Source organism: Macrotis lagotis, chromosome X, assembly GCF_037893015.1.
Source record: "Macrotis lagotis isolate mMagLag1 chromosome X, bilby.v1.9.chrom.fasta, whole genome shotgun sequence".
Taxonomy (NCBI): Eukaryota; Metazoa; Chordata; class Mammalia; order Peramelemorphia; family Peramelidae; genus Macrotis; species Macrotis lagotis.
Genome location: NC_133666.1, coordinates 420890271 through 420906690, shown reverse-complemented (window position 1 = coordinate 420906690; position 16420 = coordinate 420890271). Strand labels below are relative to the sequence as shown.

At 32.8% G+C, this 16420-nt stretch overlaps 1 protein-coding gene and 1 long non-coding RNA gene across 3 annotated transcripts in view; one reads left to right on the top strand and one right to left on the bottom strand.

The window, feature by feature from the left end:
* TOX (thymocyte selection associated high mobility group box) overlaps window positions 1–16420 on the bottom strand; it is a 322052-nt gene that overhangs the window by 57821 nt on the left and 247811 nt on the right. For both annotated transcript variants that reach the window (XM_074199973.1, XM_074199972.1), the window contains one exon: window positions 1548–1778. In XM_074199973.1, the coding sequence (XP_074056074.1) occupies window positions 1548–1778 (231 nt within the window). The remainder of the gene's footprint in view (window positions 1–1547; window positions 1779–16420) is intronic.
* Window positions 1–16420, top strand: part of LOC141497325 (uncharacterized) — a 120878-nt gene that overhangs the window by 56572 nt on the left and 47886 nt on the right. The gene's annotated exons all lie outside the window — the stretch shown is intronic.

Here is a 16420-nt window from a genome sequence, read left to right as displayed (position 1 = left end):
CTCTCTTTTAATAGAATTCTATGGCAGCTTATGACTTAGAGTCATAACCACTCTTTTTCTATCAAAGGGATCTCCTTTGGATTGAATATCTCTCAGGGTGGCTAAATTAACATTTACAGCCCCTACATTTTTAAAACACAAAAGAGAGTTGGTGGGGAAAGTTCTCTGTGATTCCTCAACAGCAGTTTCTACTTTAAGGAAACACACAACTGAATTAATTTCACAATATACAGGCATTTTTAGGCTCTAAGAGGAGGAGGCAGGGCAAAGATTCTCTATTTTCTCCCTGACAGGATTTTAAGAAATTGATGATGATGATGATGATGTTTGCCCTTTGTTTTCGAAGGGGCCCATAAGATCAAGTAGGTGATATCATGACAAGCACATGAATTGGATTTGAGTGAGGGGGTATTGTATTAAGTCACCAACTTCACTTTCTCCTCCAGAGCCATCTGGGTCCAGGGAACAAATATGAATCAGGGTGATGGAGCTAGCCCTTAATGCAAGGCAATCAGGGTTAAGTGACTTACTCAAGGTCATATAACTAGGTAATTATTAAGTGTCTGAGGCTAAATTTGAACTCAGGTCCTCCTGACTCCATGGCCAGTGTTCTATCCACTGTGAGACCTCTCTGCTCTAAAAACCTGATAAAAAGATATGTGGTACTCTATAAAACAACTAAGAGACAAAGATAACAAATGTGGGAGTAACTCATCATTAAGGAGATCATCATATTATTCAAATTCTCAAGCTACTGATATTTAAGCATTCATTGATCAGTGGGTTCCCTGTCATTGCTAGCTGCTGCATTATTTAAATGAGAATGCTAACTTGTCTAGTCATTGAAGGCCTTGGTAAATGTGGTTTAGAAAAATGGGGCAAAATTGGATCACAATTAAGAATAGGAGAAACTCCAATGACTACCTCACTAACTGATTCTCCACTATTCCCTAAGAGCTAAAACACTTCAGGACATAGCTGAGAACTTGGTCTTCCCCAGTACAGTATTTGGTGATGCCATGGGGATGCATTAAATGAAGAAACAAATTGCACATATGTTCCCACTTAACCCAATGTGGACGTATAGTCTAGAAGGGTCTGGGTAACATACTTTGGTAGTCTTTAGGGAGTGGAGTTTTAAGTTAATTTAGCATAGAGCAAAACTTGGTTTTGATGACAAATGAGTAAACAGTAAGTGCTGAAGAAAGGTGTGGACAGCTTTCAAAACACCCTGAGGATTTTTTAGTCTTTATGAATATACCAGGAACTCTAGGGAATGATGTAATCTTGACTAAGGCATGTAAAGTCCCTTTCAAAAGTAATTGCACTATATAAACCTTAAACAAAGAAAGTAACGTAGAGTAGAGCAATAAAGTGGTATAAAATTATATTAAAGTTTCCTAAAGTGTGGTACGAAGTAGTCCATTTTCTGTCATTCATTCCAGGTGTTGAAGAAACCATTCAAAGGACATAGAATCTACCTCTTTGCAGTTTACCCAATTCCTACAGTCAAGTTAACACCCACTCCCTTTTGTAAGACTTCTTACCTGTTTCTGCTCCTCTCCTAAACCATCCCACATTGAGGCCACAATTTTGGAGACTTCACCAAAAGTAGCATTTGGATTTTGGCCTTTGATAGCTGCCTGGGTGTCGCGGAAGAATAAAGCATAGGCAGACACAGGCTTCTGTGGCTCATTAGGGTCCTTCTTCTTCTTCTTTTTGGGAGTTTTTGGTTTCTTTCCCATATCAGAAGCAGGCCTTTTCTCTCCACCATTTATCTGGAATAGGATCATAGTAGAATTACAGAGGGGCCCACGCAAATATGGGCCAAACCAAATTGCTGTTTCTCATTTAAGCTAACAGACAGACACATACAATCCTAAGTAGCATTTTTCTGTGTAGCTCTGGGCTCATATAAAATTTGATATCTCATGTAAGCTATGACTCAGTCCCTCAAAGCTTACATAACAAGTCTTTAAAAATAATTTTTGATTGTATTTATAGAATTATTACTCTATTATATTGACTTAGCTGTTCTTTTTTCACTTTATGAGTTTAATATTAATCTAAACAGCCACTTGATAGTTGGGTCAATCACATTTTAATGTTACTGATTTACATAGACTTTCACACATCTCATTTGTAGGGTAAATTTACTTCCTTTTTATGTTAATATTTTTGAAATATGAATATTTTCTCAGGTGCCTTAGATTGCTAACATTACATAAGTGTACAGTATAGGGGGAAAATACATGGGGACCAACAGGGTCATAATAATAACAAAGTCATCTAAACATAAAAAGTTGAATGGCTATTTGAATTCTGACTTTGAGGTATCTTTTAATATAATAAACAAAAAAACCTAATATATTTATTTGTATAAAATATTAAACTAGAAGTTTTCTGAACAGTTTTTAATAGCTTATGAATCTTTAGAAAGAATCCTTATATACTAGAGAATTCTCCTATTCCATGCCTTCTAATTCTTCATTAAGAGTTTTAGTAAGAACTCTACAATTTTGAATGTTATGCCAATAGATTGAAAATTCTGCCAGTTTCTATGAATCTAAAAAGTAAAAGTCCTAGAAATGGACTACGGGTTTGCTGTCTATGGAGCTAGTTCATTATTTGGGTATTGGCCATCATAAGATGAAGGGGAGGGCAGAGCAACTTAAGAAACTATCTACCAAAGCATGGAGGAAACTTCTACACCTCTGCAATCATACATCCTTAAAGTATTGAAACTTTACATTGGTGATTGCTGTAACAGAGACTCATATTACATAAACAATAAAAACCTCACTTGTTCAGATTAACTGGTGGCATAGCTTGTCTGAAAGAATGAAAAGTCAATAACAAGGGTTTCTTTAAATATGTGCAATGGAAGAAATCAACCAGAAAACAATGGAAACATTCCATGATGATAGTACAAAAAAATTACTCAATAATCAGAAGTCTATAGCAAAAAGACTGTAATGAATCTTTTGGTTTGGGCTTGCTGAGGCTATTGTCATGGATTAAAAGATCATCAATACAGAGCTGACAGAGACAACAGAAGTTATCTAGACCAATTGCCAATTTTATAGATGAGGAAACTGACACCCAGCGATGTTAAGTAACTTGCCTGACATCACACAGTTAGCACCAGCAATAGAATCTGTATTCAAGCCTCAGACTCTACAATTAATGCTCTTTTTGATTGAAATCTAAGCCTCTGCTTATCACATAAGGATTTTAAATTAGAAATTACATCAAAGATAAGGCACGAATGATGGAAACTGTGGATGATAACGGCACCTTTAAAGGTAAACTTAATTTTATTATACTTATGGGGGACCAGGATTATTTAGACAAGTAGAGTTTACTAACCTAAAGAGATATGACTAGGACTAATGGAACAAATGGTAGAGGTGAAGAGTGAGAAGGCACAGGTATATTTAATGGCAGAAGATTATAAATCCTTCTAAGTAACAACAGCATTAATGATCAAAACTGTGATCAAAGTGCATAGCAGACTGCTCCCTCTATAAGCTGTTTATGGAGTGGTAAAAGTAGTTGTAGCACATACTTACATAAAAAGTATTCAATTTATTCTAGATTCCCCAGGTCACACTAATAGGGGGAAAAGAGAGTTAATAAAGCAGACTTCTACTCCCAATTATCTTTTGGCAATTGCTAATTTTTGGAGTAAAGAGATTGGATGTGCTAGATCAAAGAGTGCTAACTATACAGGAACTACTTAATTGATAAAAGACCATGTAGATAATATACCAAAATTGCTAGCTTAAAAAAAGCCTATCTTTTAACAGAGAACTGGCAGGATTTCTTTAGGCTTCTCATCTATATATGAGAAGGAAACCTGGAAACTATAGATTGTTGTGTTCATACTGGGAAGGCTAATGGAATTTATCACATGGATAAGAATATCTGAACATTTAAATATAACCTGGTTTATGAAAGGATAATTATCTTTAATTAATCCATATAATTCTCTGAGGGACCAACAAAGCAATAAATAAGGAAGAATAAGAGGCCATAATTTAGAAAGACTTTCGAAGATTTTGGAAAATGTTTCTCATCAAAGATAATTTCTTTTTTTATACTTAAAGATTTTATTTATTTTGAGTTTTACAATTTTCCCCTAATCTTAATTCCCTCCCCCCACCACAGAAGGCAATTTGCCAATCTTTTACATTGTTTACATGGTATACAATGATCCAAATTGAATGTGATGAGAGAGAAATCATATCCTTAAGGAAGAAACATAACATATAAGAGATAGCAAGATCAGACAGTAAGATATCAGGTTTTTTTTTTTCTAAATTAAAGGTAATAATAGTCCTTGGTCTTTGTTCAAACTCCACAGTTCTTTCTCTGGATGCAGATGGTATTCTCCATTGCAGATAACCCCAAATTGTCCCTGATTGTTGCACTGATGGAATGAGCAAGTCCATGAAGGTTAATCATCACCCCCATGTTGCTGTTAGGGTGTATAGTGTTTTTCTGGTTCTGATCATCTCACTCAGCATCAGTTCATGCAAATCCCTCCAGGCTTCCCTGAATTCCCATCCCTCCTGGTTTCTAATAGAACAATAGTGTTCCATGACATACATATACGACAGCTGGCTAAGCCATTCCCCAATTGAAGGACATTTACTTGATTTCCAATTCTTTGCCACCACAAACAAGGCTGCTATGAATATTTTTGTACAAGTTATGTTTTTACCCTTTTTCATCATCTCTTTAGGGTATATACCCAGTATTGCTGGATCAAAGGGTATGCACATTTTTGTTGCCCTTTGGGCATAGTTTCAAATTGCTTTCCAGAAGGGTTGGATGAGTTCACAGCTCCACCAACATTGTAATAGTGTCCCAGATTTCCCACAACCCTTCCAACAATGATCATTATCCTTTCTGGTCATATTGGCCAGTCTGAGAGGTGTGAAGTGGTACCTCAGAGAAGCTTTAATTTGCATTTCTCTAATAAGTAATGATTTAGTACAATTTTTCATATGACAATGGATAGCTTTGATCTCCTCATCTGTAAATTGCCTTTGCATATCCTTTGACCATTTGTCAATTGGGGAATGGCTTTTTGTTTTAAAAATATGACTCAGTTCTCTGTATATTTTAGAAATGAGTCTTTTGTCAGAGTCATTAGTTGAAAAGATTGTCTCCCAGTTTATTACATTTTTTTTGATCTTGGTTACAGTGGTTTTGTCTGTGCCAAAGCTTTTTATTTTAATGTAATCAAAATCATCTAGTTTGTTTTTAGTGATGTTCTCCATCTCTTCCTTAGTCATAAACTGCTTCTCTTTCCATGGATCTGACAGGTAAACTAGTCCTTGATCTTTTAGTTTGCTTATGGTATTGGTTTTTTTTATGTCTAGATCCTGTATCTATTTGGATCTTATCTTGGTATAGGGTGTGAGGTGTTGGTCTAATTTAAGTTTCTTCCATACTAACTTCCAATTTTCCCAGCAGTTTTTACCAAAGAGAGAGTTTTTATCCCAATAGCTGGACTCTTTGGGTTTATCAAATAGCAGATTACTATAATCATTTCCTGCTATTGCACCTAGTCTATTCCACTGATACACAACTCTATTTCTTAGCCAGTACCAGACAGTTTTGATGACTGATGCTTTATAAAATCATTTTAGATCTGGTAAGGCTAAACCACCTTCTTTTGCACTTTCATTGAATCCCTGGAAATTCTTCAAAAACTGACCTTATACTAGGGCATTAAAAAACCTAATGATTAACTGCAGAAAGGCAGAAATAGTGAATGCATCTTTCTCAGATCACAATGAAATAAAAATCATGTGCAATATTGGGCCAAAGAGATATAGACCCAGAACTAATTGGAAACTGAATAACCTCATTTTAAAGAATGAGAGGATCAAACAACAAATTATAGAAAGAATTAATTATTTTATCCTAAATAATGGCAAAAATGAAACAACATACCAAAACCTATGGGATTCACTCAAAGCAGCTGTCAGGGGTTATATTATATTTTTAATTGCTTACATGAATAAATCAGAGAAAGAGGAAATCAATGCACTAAATATGCAACTAAAAAACTTAGAACAAATTAAAACGCCTCAATTAAATTTCAAATTAGAAATTCTAAAATTAAAGGAGAAATTAATAAACTTGAAAGCAAAAAAACCTGTTGAATTAATAAATAAAACCAAGAGTTGGTTTTATGAAAAAACCAATAAAATTAATAAACCTCTGGTCAATTTGATTAAAAAAAGAAAGAAAACCAAATTGCTAGTATCATAAATGAAAAAGGTGAACTCACTACCAAATAAGGAGGAAATTAAAGTAATAACTTGGAATTATTTTGCCCAACTATATGCCAATAAATTTAACAATCTAAGTGAAATGGACGAATATTTACAAAAATATAAGTTGCCCAGTTTAAATGAAGAGGAGATTGAATACCTAAACAACCCTATCTCAGAAAAAGAAATTCAACAAGCCATCACTGAACTCCTTAAGAAAAAATCTCCAGGGCCTGATGGATTCACAAGTGAATTCTACCAAACATTTAAGGAACAATTGGTTCCAATTCTATATAAACTTTTTGGAAAAACAGGGGAAGACAGAACTCTGCCTAACTCTTTCTATGACATCAATATGGTGCTGATACCTAAACCAGGAAGAGTTGAAACAGAGAAAGAAAATTATAGACCTATCTCTCTGATGAATATAGATGCAAAAATTTTAAATAAAATCTTAGCAAAATGATTACAACAAGTTATCACTAGGATAATACATTTTGACCAAGTGGGATTTATCCCAGGAATGCAGGGAGTTCAATATTTGGAAAACTGTTAGGTTTGTTGAGAAATTATGTGATTATATCAATAGATGCTGAAAAAGCTTTTGACAAAATATATCACCCATTCGTACTAAAAACACTAGAGAGCGTAGGAATAAATGGACTGTTCCTTAGAATAATAGGCAGTATTGAAACCATCCAGAAGCATTACATTCAATGGGGAGAGGCTAAAGGCATTCCCAATAAGATCAGGGATGATTATCACTACTACTATTCAATGTCATATTAGAAATGTTAGCTTCAGCAATTAGAGAAGAAAAAGCAATCGAAGGAATTAGAATTGGGAAGGAAGAGACAAAACTCTCATTCTTTGCAGATGACATGATGGTATGCCTAGAGAATCCCAAGAAATCATCCAAAAAATTATTGGAAGCAATTAGCAATTTTGGCAAAGTTGCAGGATACAAAATAAACTCTCATAAATCTTCAACTTTTCTATATATGACTAGCAAGATACAGCAGAAAGAGCTAGAAAGAGAAATCCCATTCAAAATAACCTCAGGCAATATAAAATACCTGGGAGTCTCTTTGCCAAGGCAGACTCAGAAACTTTTTGAAAACAATTACAAAATATTCCTCATACAAATAAGATTTAAATAACTGGGTAAATATCAACTGCTCATGGATAGGTTGAGCTAATATAATAAAAATGACAATTCTATCAAAACTAAACTACCTGTTTAGTGCCCTACCAATCAAAATTCCAAAAAATTACTTTAATGAGTTAGAAAAAGTTGTAAGTAAATCTATATGGAGAAATAAAAAGTCAAGAATTTCCAGGGATTTAACGAAAAAAATTGCAAAAGAAGGTGGCTTAGCCCTACCTGATCTACAATTATATTATAAAGCATCAGTCATCAAAACTGTCTGTATTGGCTAAGAAATAGAGTGGTGGACCAAAGAATTTCTTAAAAAAAAAGGAGCCAGTGGTCTTTAGAGAATTTTTTTTATGGAAATTAAACTAAGAAACAGGAAATAAAGAATAAGGAGAAATGTTCACTTCTATGTACGTACTATGTATATATTACATCTAGTCCTATAAATGTCTTTCTGAATTAAAGGAACAAATGTGAAATAAAATCCCTTAAGTCTGTGAATATTAAATTCCCTGAATAAAAAAAAACCTTGTGATAAGAGACCAAACTCTCAATAGTTGAGTATTAACATGTACAATAATAGTTATTTTAAATAGTTTAATATTTTTAACAATCTCTGACAATTTCAATTTTTTTGTCTATACTATTAATCTGCATAATCAGTATTGTCTTCATTATCTGGCTAACTTTAGCTCACATGCTGTGTCCATTGTAAATGATTACAATCCATATTAACAATTTGCAATAATTAAGTGAAGGAATATTTGCTAATTAACTTTTGACAATTTACATAAAATAATGATTTTGTTTATTATTCAAGAAAGTGAGCATTATAAAGATTTTTATATTCCTCATAAATTCTAGACTGTAAGCTAGTTGAAGTCAAGTTAAAAAGATTGGTATAATCTAATAAAATGAAATTTTAAAGGGCTAAATGTAAATTTCTATATTTGGGTTCAAAAAATTAATCTCAGGTATGTATATGTATTTGGGAAAGGGTTAGATAAAAGTTCATATGAAAAAGCCTTGCAACTTTTGATGAAATACAAACCTAATAAAGTCAATGGTCTGACCACAATAGCCAAAAGAGATAATTCAATCTTTAACAAAATTAATATAAACAGTTTCCTGAAAAAGGGTCATGACGATCTTTTTGTATCTGGTCTTGGTGAGACCATATTTGATATCTTGTCTTTAATTTATGAAGGACTTTGACAGACTAAAGTACGTCCAGTCAGTGATCCAGATAGTGAGAGGACTTGAGACCATGCCATAAAAGAATTGATTGAAGGGAAATAAAGCTATTAGCCTAAAGAAAAGAAGATTTAGTAGAGCCCATATTAGCTGTATTTAAGGCAAAGTTAGTCACTAGCAAGTAGAAGCTGAATCACTCTTCTTGATCTTGAATATAGACTAGAAGCAGTAAGTGGAAATTGAAAAGCTTGATCTGAAGAAGAATGGTCAAGCAAAAAGTCTATACAAAGTTGGATGGGCAGCTAGTAATGAATTCCTTACTATTGGTGGTCTTTAACAGGAAGTTGCATGTCTACCTTTTAGTCCAATAGAGATGAGAAAAAAATGATCATGAAAATATCTTCCATTTCTCTGTTAGCTCACCCAGTACCTACCAACACAGATACTTTGTAAATATCTATTTAACTGAGCTGAAAGAATTATATTCTTTAATTGTTATGAATTCATTCTCTCCATATTCTTGAAGGATAGACTTCAGTATCTTATATCACATCTATTTGCAATGAAGAATATAAGACACAAGTTAAAGAACACGAGCCAACATTAAAGACTGATTTTCCTACACTGTCAAATAGGATTGGCAATGAAGTCTCAAAGAAAAGGAACTCACTAGAACCTGAGCTTACAATGAACTTAGGATACCAAAGTGCACAGGAAGTTGACCAGATGGATAATCTCTTTATTCCTTGAGGTATAATATTATGAAATGAGTATGTTCCACTTCATTGTGGTTTGAGGTTTGATGAACCTAAGTGCTAAGGCAGTCCATAAGGGTAGCATCAGAGAACCTGAGCATTTTCTGGGTTATTTAGGTAGTATTTTTTCACCATGGTGGAGAAGGCAACAATAAATAGTGGATTGCAGTGCCATGTGCTACATATCTTAGAAACAGGGAGATTTGTCTGGTCTATTCTGTGGACTCTAGTATGTGAACAATACAGTTGCTCATTATTATGTCTGTTATATTTTAAAGAAATATAACTATAATTGGGATGATTGTATAAACCAGTTGAATGATGATTGGTTTTCTGATCATGCATTATCTGAGATGATACAATAAAGATGGATATGGTGTGGCTGAAATTTGCTAAATGAATGTGTAATCAGTCAATAAACAATCTTTTTGAGCTTTGGCTAACTTCTAAAGCCCATGTAGTTGAATGGAAATAAATGAGTCTGTGTCTATAAGGAGGTTGAATTTCTAGTTGCTACATAAAATCATAAAATTTCTAAGCAAGGGTTTTAGGATAAGAAATTATGAAAACAAATTTAAGTTGTGTCACAATGATCTTAAAAATAGAGAGGAAAGCATATGAAATGTTTTTTTTTTCCTCCCAGAATGTAGAGTTCCAACAGTTCTAATATCCTTCTCTAAATGCTCTTCCAGGGCCCAGAATGGCAAGCCAAGATACAAATCTTGTCTAGAAACAACAACAAAAAAATTAATATTAACAACATGGAAAGTGGTTAGGATGAGACTTTAATTCTGACTTTCATCAGCCATGGAGATGTCACCATTAATTAAAGCAAAAGGCATAGAAAATGATCTTTATTTATGAATCATGGACACATGCACACAAACACAAACGCACACATTTTTGTAACCTCCTGATAGGCACAGATTTATTCTTCAAAATCCCTAGAGGTGTACTTAGCTCTTAGTAATCCACCTCCTGTCATGGCTTATTGCTTAATTATAGTGATGTATTTAACTTATTTATCACAAGAAAACAATAATCTTTCACTTTAAAAAAGCATGTGCTTACTATGTTGCTTAGATAATAGATTTTAAGACTACAACATCTAGGAGTTAAGACTCTCAAGGAAAGCGCCTCACTGATATCAAAATGTCCCTGGAGAAGTTGAAAATGTCTATAAGCATATTTAAAATAAACGGCAGCCGTCTTCAAGCCTTTAATGGAGCTAGGAGAGCGGTTTTATGCACACTATCTTGCAGTAATCGCTGTAGTTTAAAATAGATTTTAATCAAGCGCCATCTGCATAATAGGCTGAACAAACAACATCAAACTCTACTTATAAGTCTTATCATATAAAGTAAATATTGTAAAGTCTCCACTGCATAAACAAGACCTAGAATAGCAGTTTGGTGGCTATGGTGTTTCTTTTGGTGAAGATTTTGCTAATAAATACTTCAGATTGTTTAAATTGTCTCTTTATTTCCTTTTGCCATCCATAAATTGGAAATATTTGAAATTTAGGAAATAAATTTTATTTATCATATTTGAGAACAAATTCATAGAAGAATGGGAAATCAGACTAACATGATGAATCCAGCAAGCTTGATTTTTTCCCTCACAGTCATGTTTATTACTGTAATTGAGTATCTTATTGCATTATACAAAAATGAATTATAGAAAAAAAGAGGTCATCACTGTTTTGTAGTTATTTCAAAGTTATTAAAATAATTGATGAAAAAACATCTTAGATTTTATTAAGTAGAGTTCAACATTTAATTCACTATTTATTTATTTATTTATTTAAGGTTTTTGCAAGGCAAACGGGATTAAGTGGCTTGCCCAAGGCCACACAGCTAGGTAATTATTAAGCGTCTGAGACTGGATTTGAACCCAGGTACTCCTGACTCCAAGGCCGGTGCTTTATCCACTATGCCACCTAGCTGCCCCCAACATTTAATTCAGATGACCTAAATTCAGCCAGTCAGACTATACTCTTCAAGTGAAGTAGATAGGTAAAATAACTGCTTGGACAATTTATGTGAAACAATAGGAGTTAAGTGGAATGTAATGCAAAGAGATCCCTGGATGTGAAGTCCTGAATTCAATTTCTGTCTCTAACACTCATTAACTGTTAAGATACGTAACCTCTTTGGGCCTCATTTCCTTAAATGTAAATGAGAGAGTTGGACCAGAAGATATGAAAGATCCCTTAGAGCTCTGTTTATGTCTCCATGATTGGTTATTTATGCCAGGTTTACTAGATTTCTTTTTCAATCCTTCATTTGTCTATGTAAACAAGTTTTCACTTAAAAAAATCTTGGTTTCTTCTGCATATGAGGGAGCAAGATTATATTGGGTCAGTTTGCCAAAAAGTCTGAAGAATAGGCATAGGGGTTTGATTTCTTCTGTTTTCAGTAGTTTGGAAAGTAAGCTTTATACATGGTGCTTAGGTCATGTCTAGAACGTACTTGGGGATAAAATAGCACAGAAGAATTTTGTAGCTTTTAGGAACATTTACAGATAACTATCCACCAAGGATTTAGGTAACTAGATTCAACCAATTTGGAAAGAAAAATTACATCAGTTTCTATTGAAGATTTAGCTTAACCTACTGCAGCTGGTTTTTTGTTAAATCTTTCCTATTTTTGTAGTAATTAGCCCCCCCCCCCCAATTGCTTTATATTTCTTGGTGTTTTCTAATTACATCTTTCCTCCTCCCACTTATCATCCTTACATAGAAGGCAGAGCCAGTTTCATTTTTTTTCTCCTATGAATCCCTTGTACTCATTCTACAATTGAGGGCATTGAATAGGCTCTTAATAAATGCTTTTTGAATTATATAAATATTCACACTAATTTAATTATTGAGGTAAAAATAAAAATGAAATATTAAAAATAAATGCATTGCCAAAAGCAAAAAGTCTTTAGGTGATTTCATTAAATATTTATAAGAATGGGTTTGTATATATTGATACAATTTTCCTTTAAGAATGCAAGCTCTTGGAACTGTGCAATGACCCAGCTGTTCTAGAAAGTAATTTAAATCTATATTCAAAAATTACTAAGCTGTGTCTGCCCTTTGAACAGCAACAGTACTAATAGAAATATATAGCAAAGAGGCTAAGACACAATACATGTATATTATGCACATATATTATATATACATATATTATATACATGTCATATATAAATACATGCATATATACATAAAATGCATCCATATGCATATACACACATATATGTCAGAATCTTTTGTTGCAAAGAATTGGAAATAAAGGGGCATGCATGAATTGAGAAAAGACTGAACAAATTATATCTCAGGAATGAAATGGAATATTATGTTCTTCAAAAAAAGTATGAATTAATTCAAAGAAACTTGAGATGACTTTTATAAACTATTGCAGAATGATGTAAATAGAACCAGAAGTTTTTATTACAATGACCATAAAATTGTAAAGGAAAAGAAATTTGGAAGAATTAAGAACTGTGAACAATGCAGTGAATAACTATTAACTCTAGAAGACTATTGATGACAACATTCCCATCTATCATAAAAGGAATCCTGCAAAAAGAAAAAGTAAGAGATACCCCATTTAAAATAACTCTAGACTATATAAAATACATGAGAGTATATATACCAAAACAAACTAAGGAACTATATGAGCATAATTAGAAAAAACACTTCATACAAATAAAATCAGAATTAAATAATTAGAGAATTCCTAATTGCTAACTGATAGACAGGGTCAATAGAATAAAAATGATATTTTTATCTAAAAATTTATATATTCAGTGCCATCCCAATTAAAGGAACTATTGAAAAAATGGAAAAAAAGGAGGTTTTACTATATACGATTTACTATAAGACTACTATATAGGACTTATGATTATCATTACTATATATGATTTACCATATTAGTTTTTTAACCTTTTAATAAGGTTTAAACTATATGTTAAAGGTGTAATTATCAAAACTATCTGATATTGGCTAAGAAATAGAGAGGCAGATCAGCGAAAACAGTAGACATACACTTTACAGCAACAAAGAAATATAACAACTTTGTATTTGACAAGTGTAAAGACAAATTTGGAAGATTAGGAATAAATTATTTGGTAAAAATTTTTGCAAAAACTGGAAAACAGTGACAGAAATTGGGCAAGGATGAATATTTTAAAGCTGTTTACCAAAATACGATCAAAATAAGATACCTGATCTAAATGCAAAGAGAGATATGATAAGAAGATTTGAAGAACATGAAATATATAACCTATAAGATTTATGGATAGGTGAACAATTTGTGAATAAGAGATGGATAGCTGTGTGAGGTGTAAAATGGATAGTTTTTATTACATTAAATTAAAAATTTTTGTACAACAAATAAAAAACAAATGTAGCCAAAATCAGGACAGCAGAAAATTAGGGAAAATTTTTTAGAGAAAGATACTCAGATAAAGATTTCATATCTTAAATATATACTTTCAAATTTATCAGAATAAGTCACTTCCCAATTAATAAATGATCAAAGTATATAAACTGCTTTCTGATGAAGAAATCAGAGTAATTTATAGCTATATAAAAAATTGCTCTGAATGTTGCTTAGAGATTTGCAAATTAAAATAACCTTGAGATATCATGTATACCTACTGATTGCCTATATCCTTTAACCTAGCAATATTACTACTAGCTCTGTTTCCTGATGATGAAGGAAAAAGGAAAAGAACCTATATGTTCTAAAATATTTATAACATCTCTTTTTTGTGGTGGCTTCAGTTGCGGAATGGATGAACAAGTTGTGACATATGATTGTGTGGGAATACTATTGTGCTATAAGAAATGATGAGCTTGATGATCTTAGAAAAACATGGATAGACTTGCAGGAAATAATGAAGAGTGAAATGAGCAGAATAAAGAGAATGCTGTAAAAATATTCTTTTAAGAACAATTTAAGAATAATTAGTTATTTTTGCTATTCTAAATATTAATATTAACTAAAAAGGACATTATGAAGGAAGGCATTATGTCCAGAGAAAGAATTAGTAATTAGAAGTATGTATAGAATGTTTTCACATACACATGCACACACACATTTCTATCTAATGGTAGCTATCTCTAATGCAGGGTGGAAGAGAAGGAAAAAAAAGGGGGAAAAGAAAGTCACATAAAACAATTATATATTTAAAAGGAATAGCAAGTTGTACATAATAACTTTATAGTTTCCTTATAGTCATATTTTTCTCTGTTCTATTATGTTATAGAAATGATTTTTTTACATTCCAAATGAAATAAATTAAAAAGGAGGAAAAATGAGAGAGAGAGAGAGAGAGAGAGAGAGAGAGAGAGAGAGAGAGAGAGAGAGAGAGAGAGAGAGAGAGAGAAGACTGGTGATGAAATGTATTTCTCACCTCCTGATAGAGAAGTGATATATACTGTGGATTAAGAAGAAGATCGTCATTTACAGATACAGCATTACAATACAAATTTGTTTTTACTTTAGTTGCAAGGAAGAGCTTTAATTTAGCAGAGGCTGGGGAAGTGGTGGGTACAAAAAATAAAGAGGAAAGAAAAAAACATTAATGAAACATTTTAAAAATAGGAATGAACAAAGAAGAGTTCAGATAAGGGCAACAGACAAACATGGCAATGTTGATACAATAACAATAAATTTAAGACATAGTAAAAAAAGGAATAAATAATATGTCATGGATTTAAGATTTCAGGTATAATCCCCATTTTCAGAGCTTCTTTGGGAGTGTAAATGTTCATGGTGGGTGATAATGTTTTAATATATAATAAACTTTAAAATTATAATGTAAGTTTCTTGAGAGCAAGATTCATTTCATCTTTTGGATTGGATTCTAGACCCTAGGGTCTAGAAAAGTTCCTGGAGCTACTGATTGGTTGATTAAAGTATTTGCCTCCTTTTAAAGGAAGATATTTCCCTAAGTGCCTACCTCTTCATTACTATGCTTTCAAAGTATTAGCTTCAAGAAGAATTAGTGCTGTTGTGCTCTATGATAAAGAAATTTTTGGTTTTTAAACATATATAAACATATATAACATATTATCTGTTATCTAATATATTATTATAAAATAACAAATTTATAGATGAAAGTGACCTGAGGGGAAATCAATTCCAAAGCTATTATTTTACAGATGAGGAAACTGAGGAACAGAGAGTTTAAGTGACCTTCTCTGAATCACAATTAGTATCACATTTGTGATTTGAAATCAAATCTTTGTGATTTCAGGTTCAACTCTATCCATTACATTTAAGGTGCATGCCTAAACTTAAGGGGGCAGGATATAGATGAACATATAGCAAAGAAGCAATCAGAAAGGTAGGAAGATAACAAGGGAACATGGTATCATGGAAATTCAGGGAAAAGAAAATATGTAGGAGGAAAGGTAACTGTGTCAAAAGTTAGAGGCAAGTTAATAAAGATGAAGACTGAGTAAAGGCCAGGGTATCTAGCAATTAGGATCTCACTGATAACTTTGGAAGATAACCTTCAATTACCATATTTCTCCATATATAAGATGCATCTTAATTTTGGGGCCCAAAATTTGAAAAAAATTATTACATAAAGATATTGAATCCAAGTTTTATTCATCATGAAATTCAAGGACCTTCTGCTCATAGCTTTCAGACATCTTTTGGGCAAGTCTGGTGCATGTACTCAAGCTTAGTCCATTCTGTTTCATGAACCTGAAGCACCAATTTGAAATCAGTAACGTGTTTTTCTCCAGCAATTCTTCTTGCCTCATGCTGAACCATCTTTGTGCACACAGGAATTCCAATTACCCTTTGCTCTTCAATCCATATTTTCAATTCCCTCTCTAAATCAGGCCATTTTGCTGACTTGCCTTTCATGGCCTTCTTCTGCCATGGCATTTTCAGTAGGGGTTTCTTCTTCCTGTAGCCAGTCTTGGATTTTTTCTTGGTTGGAAGACCAAACTTATATTCAGCAGCACAATTTCCATTCACTTTTGCAAACAGGATCACTTTGAACTTGAATTCAGC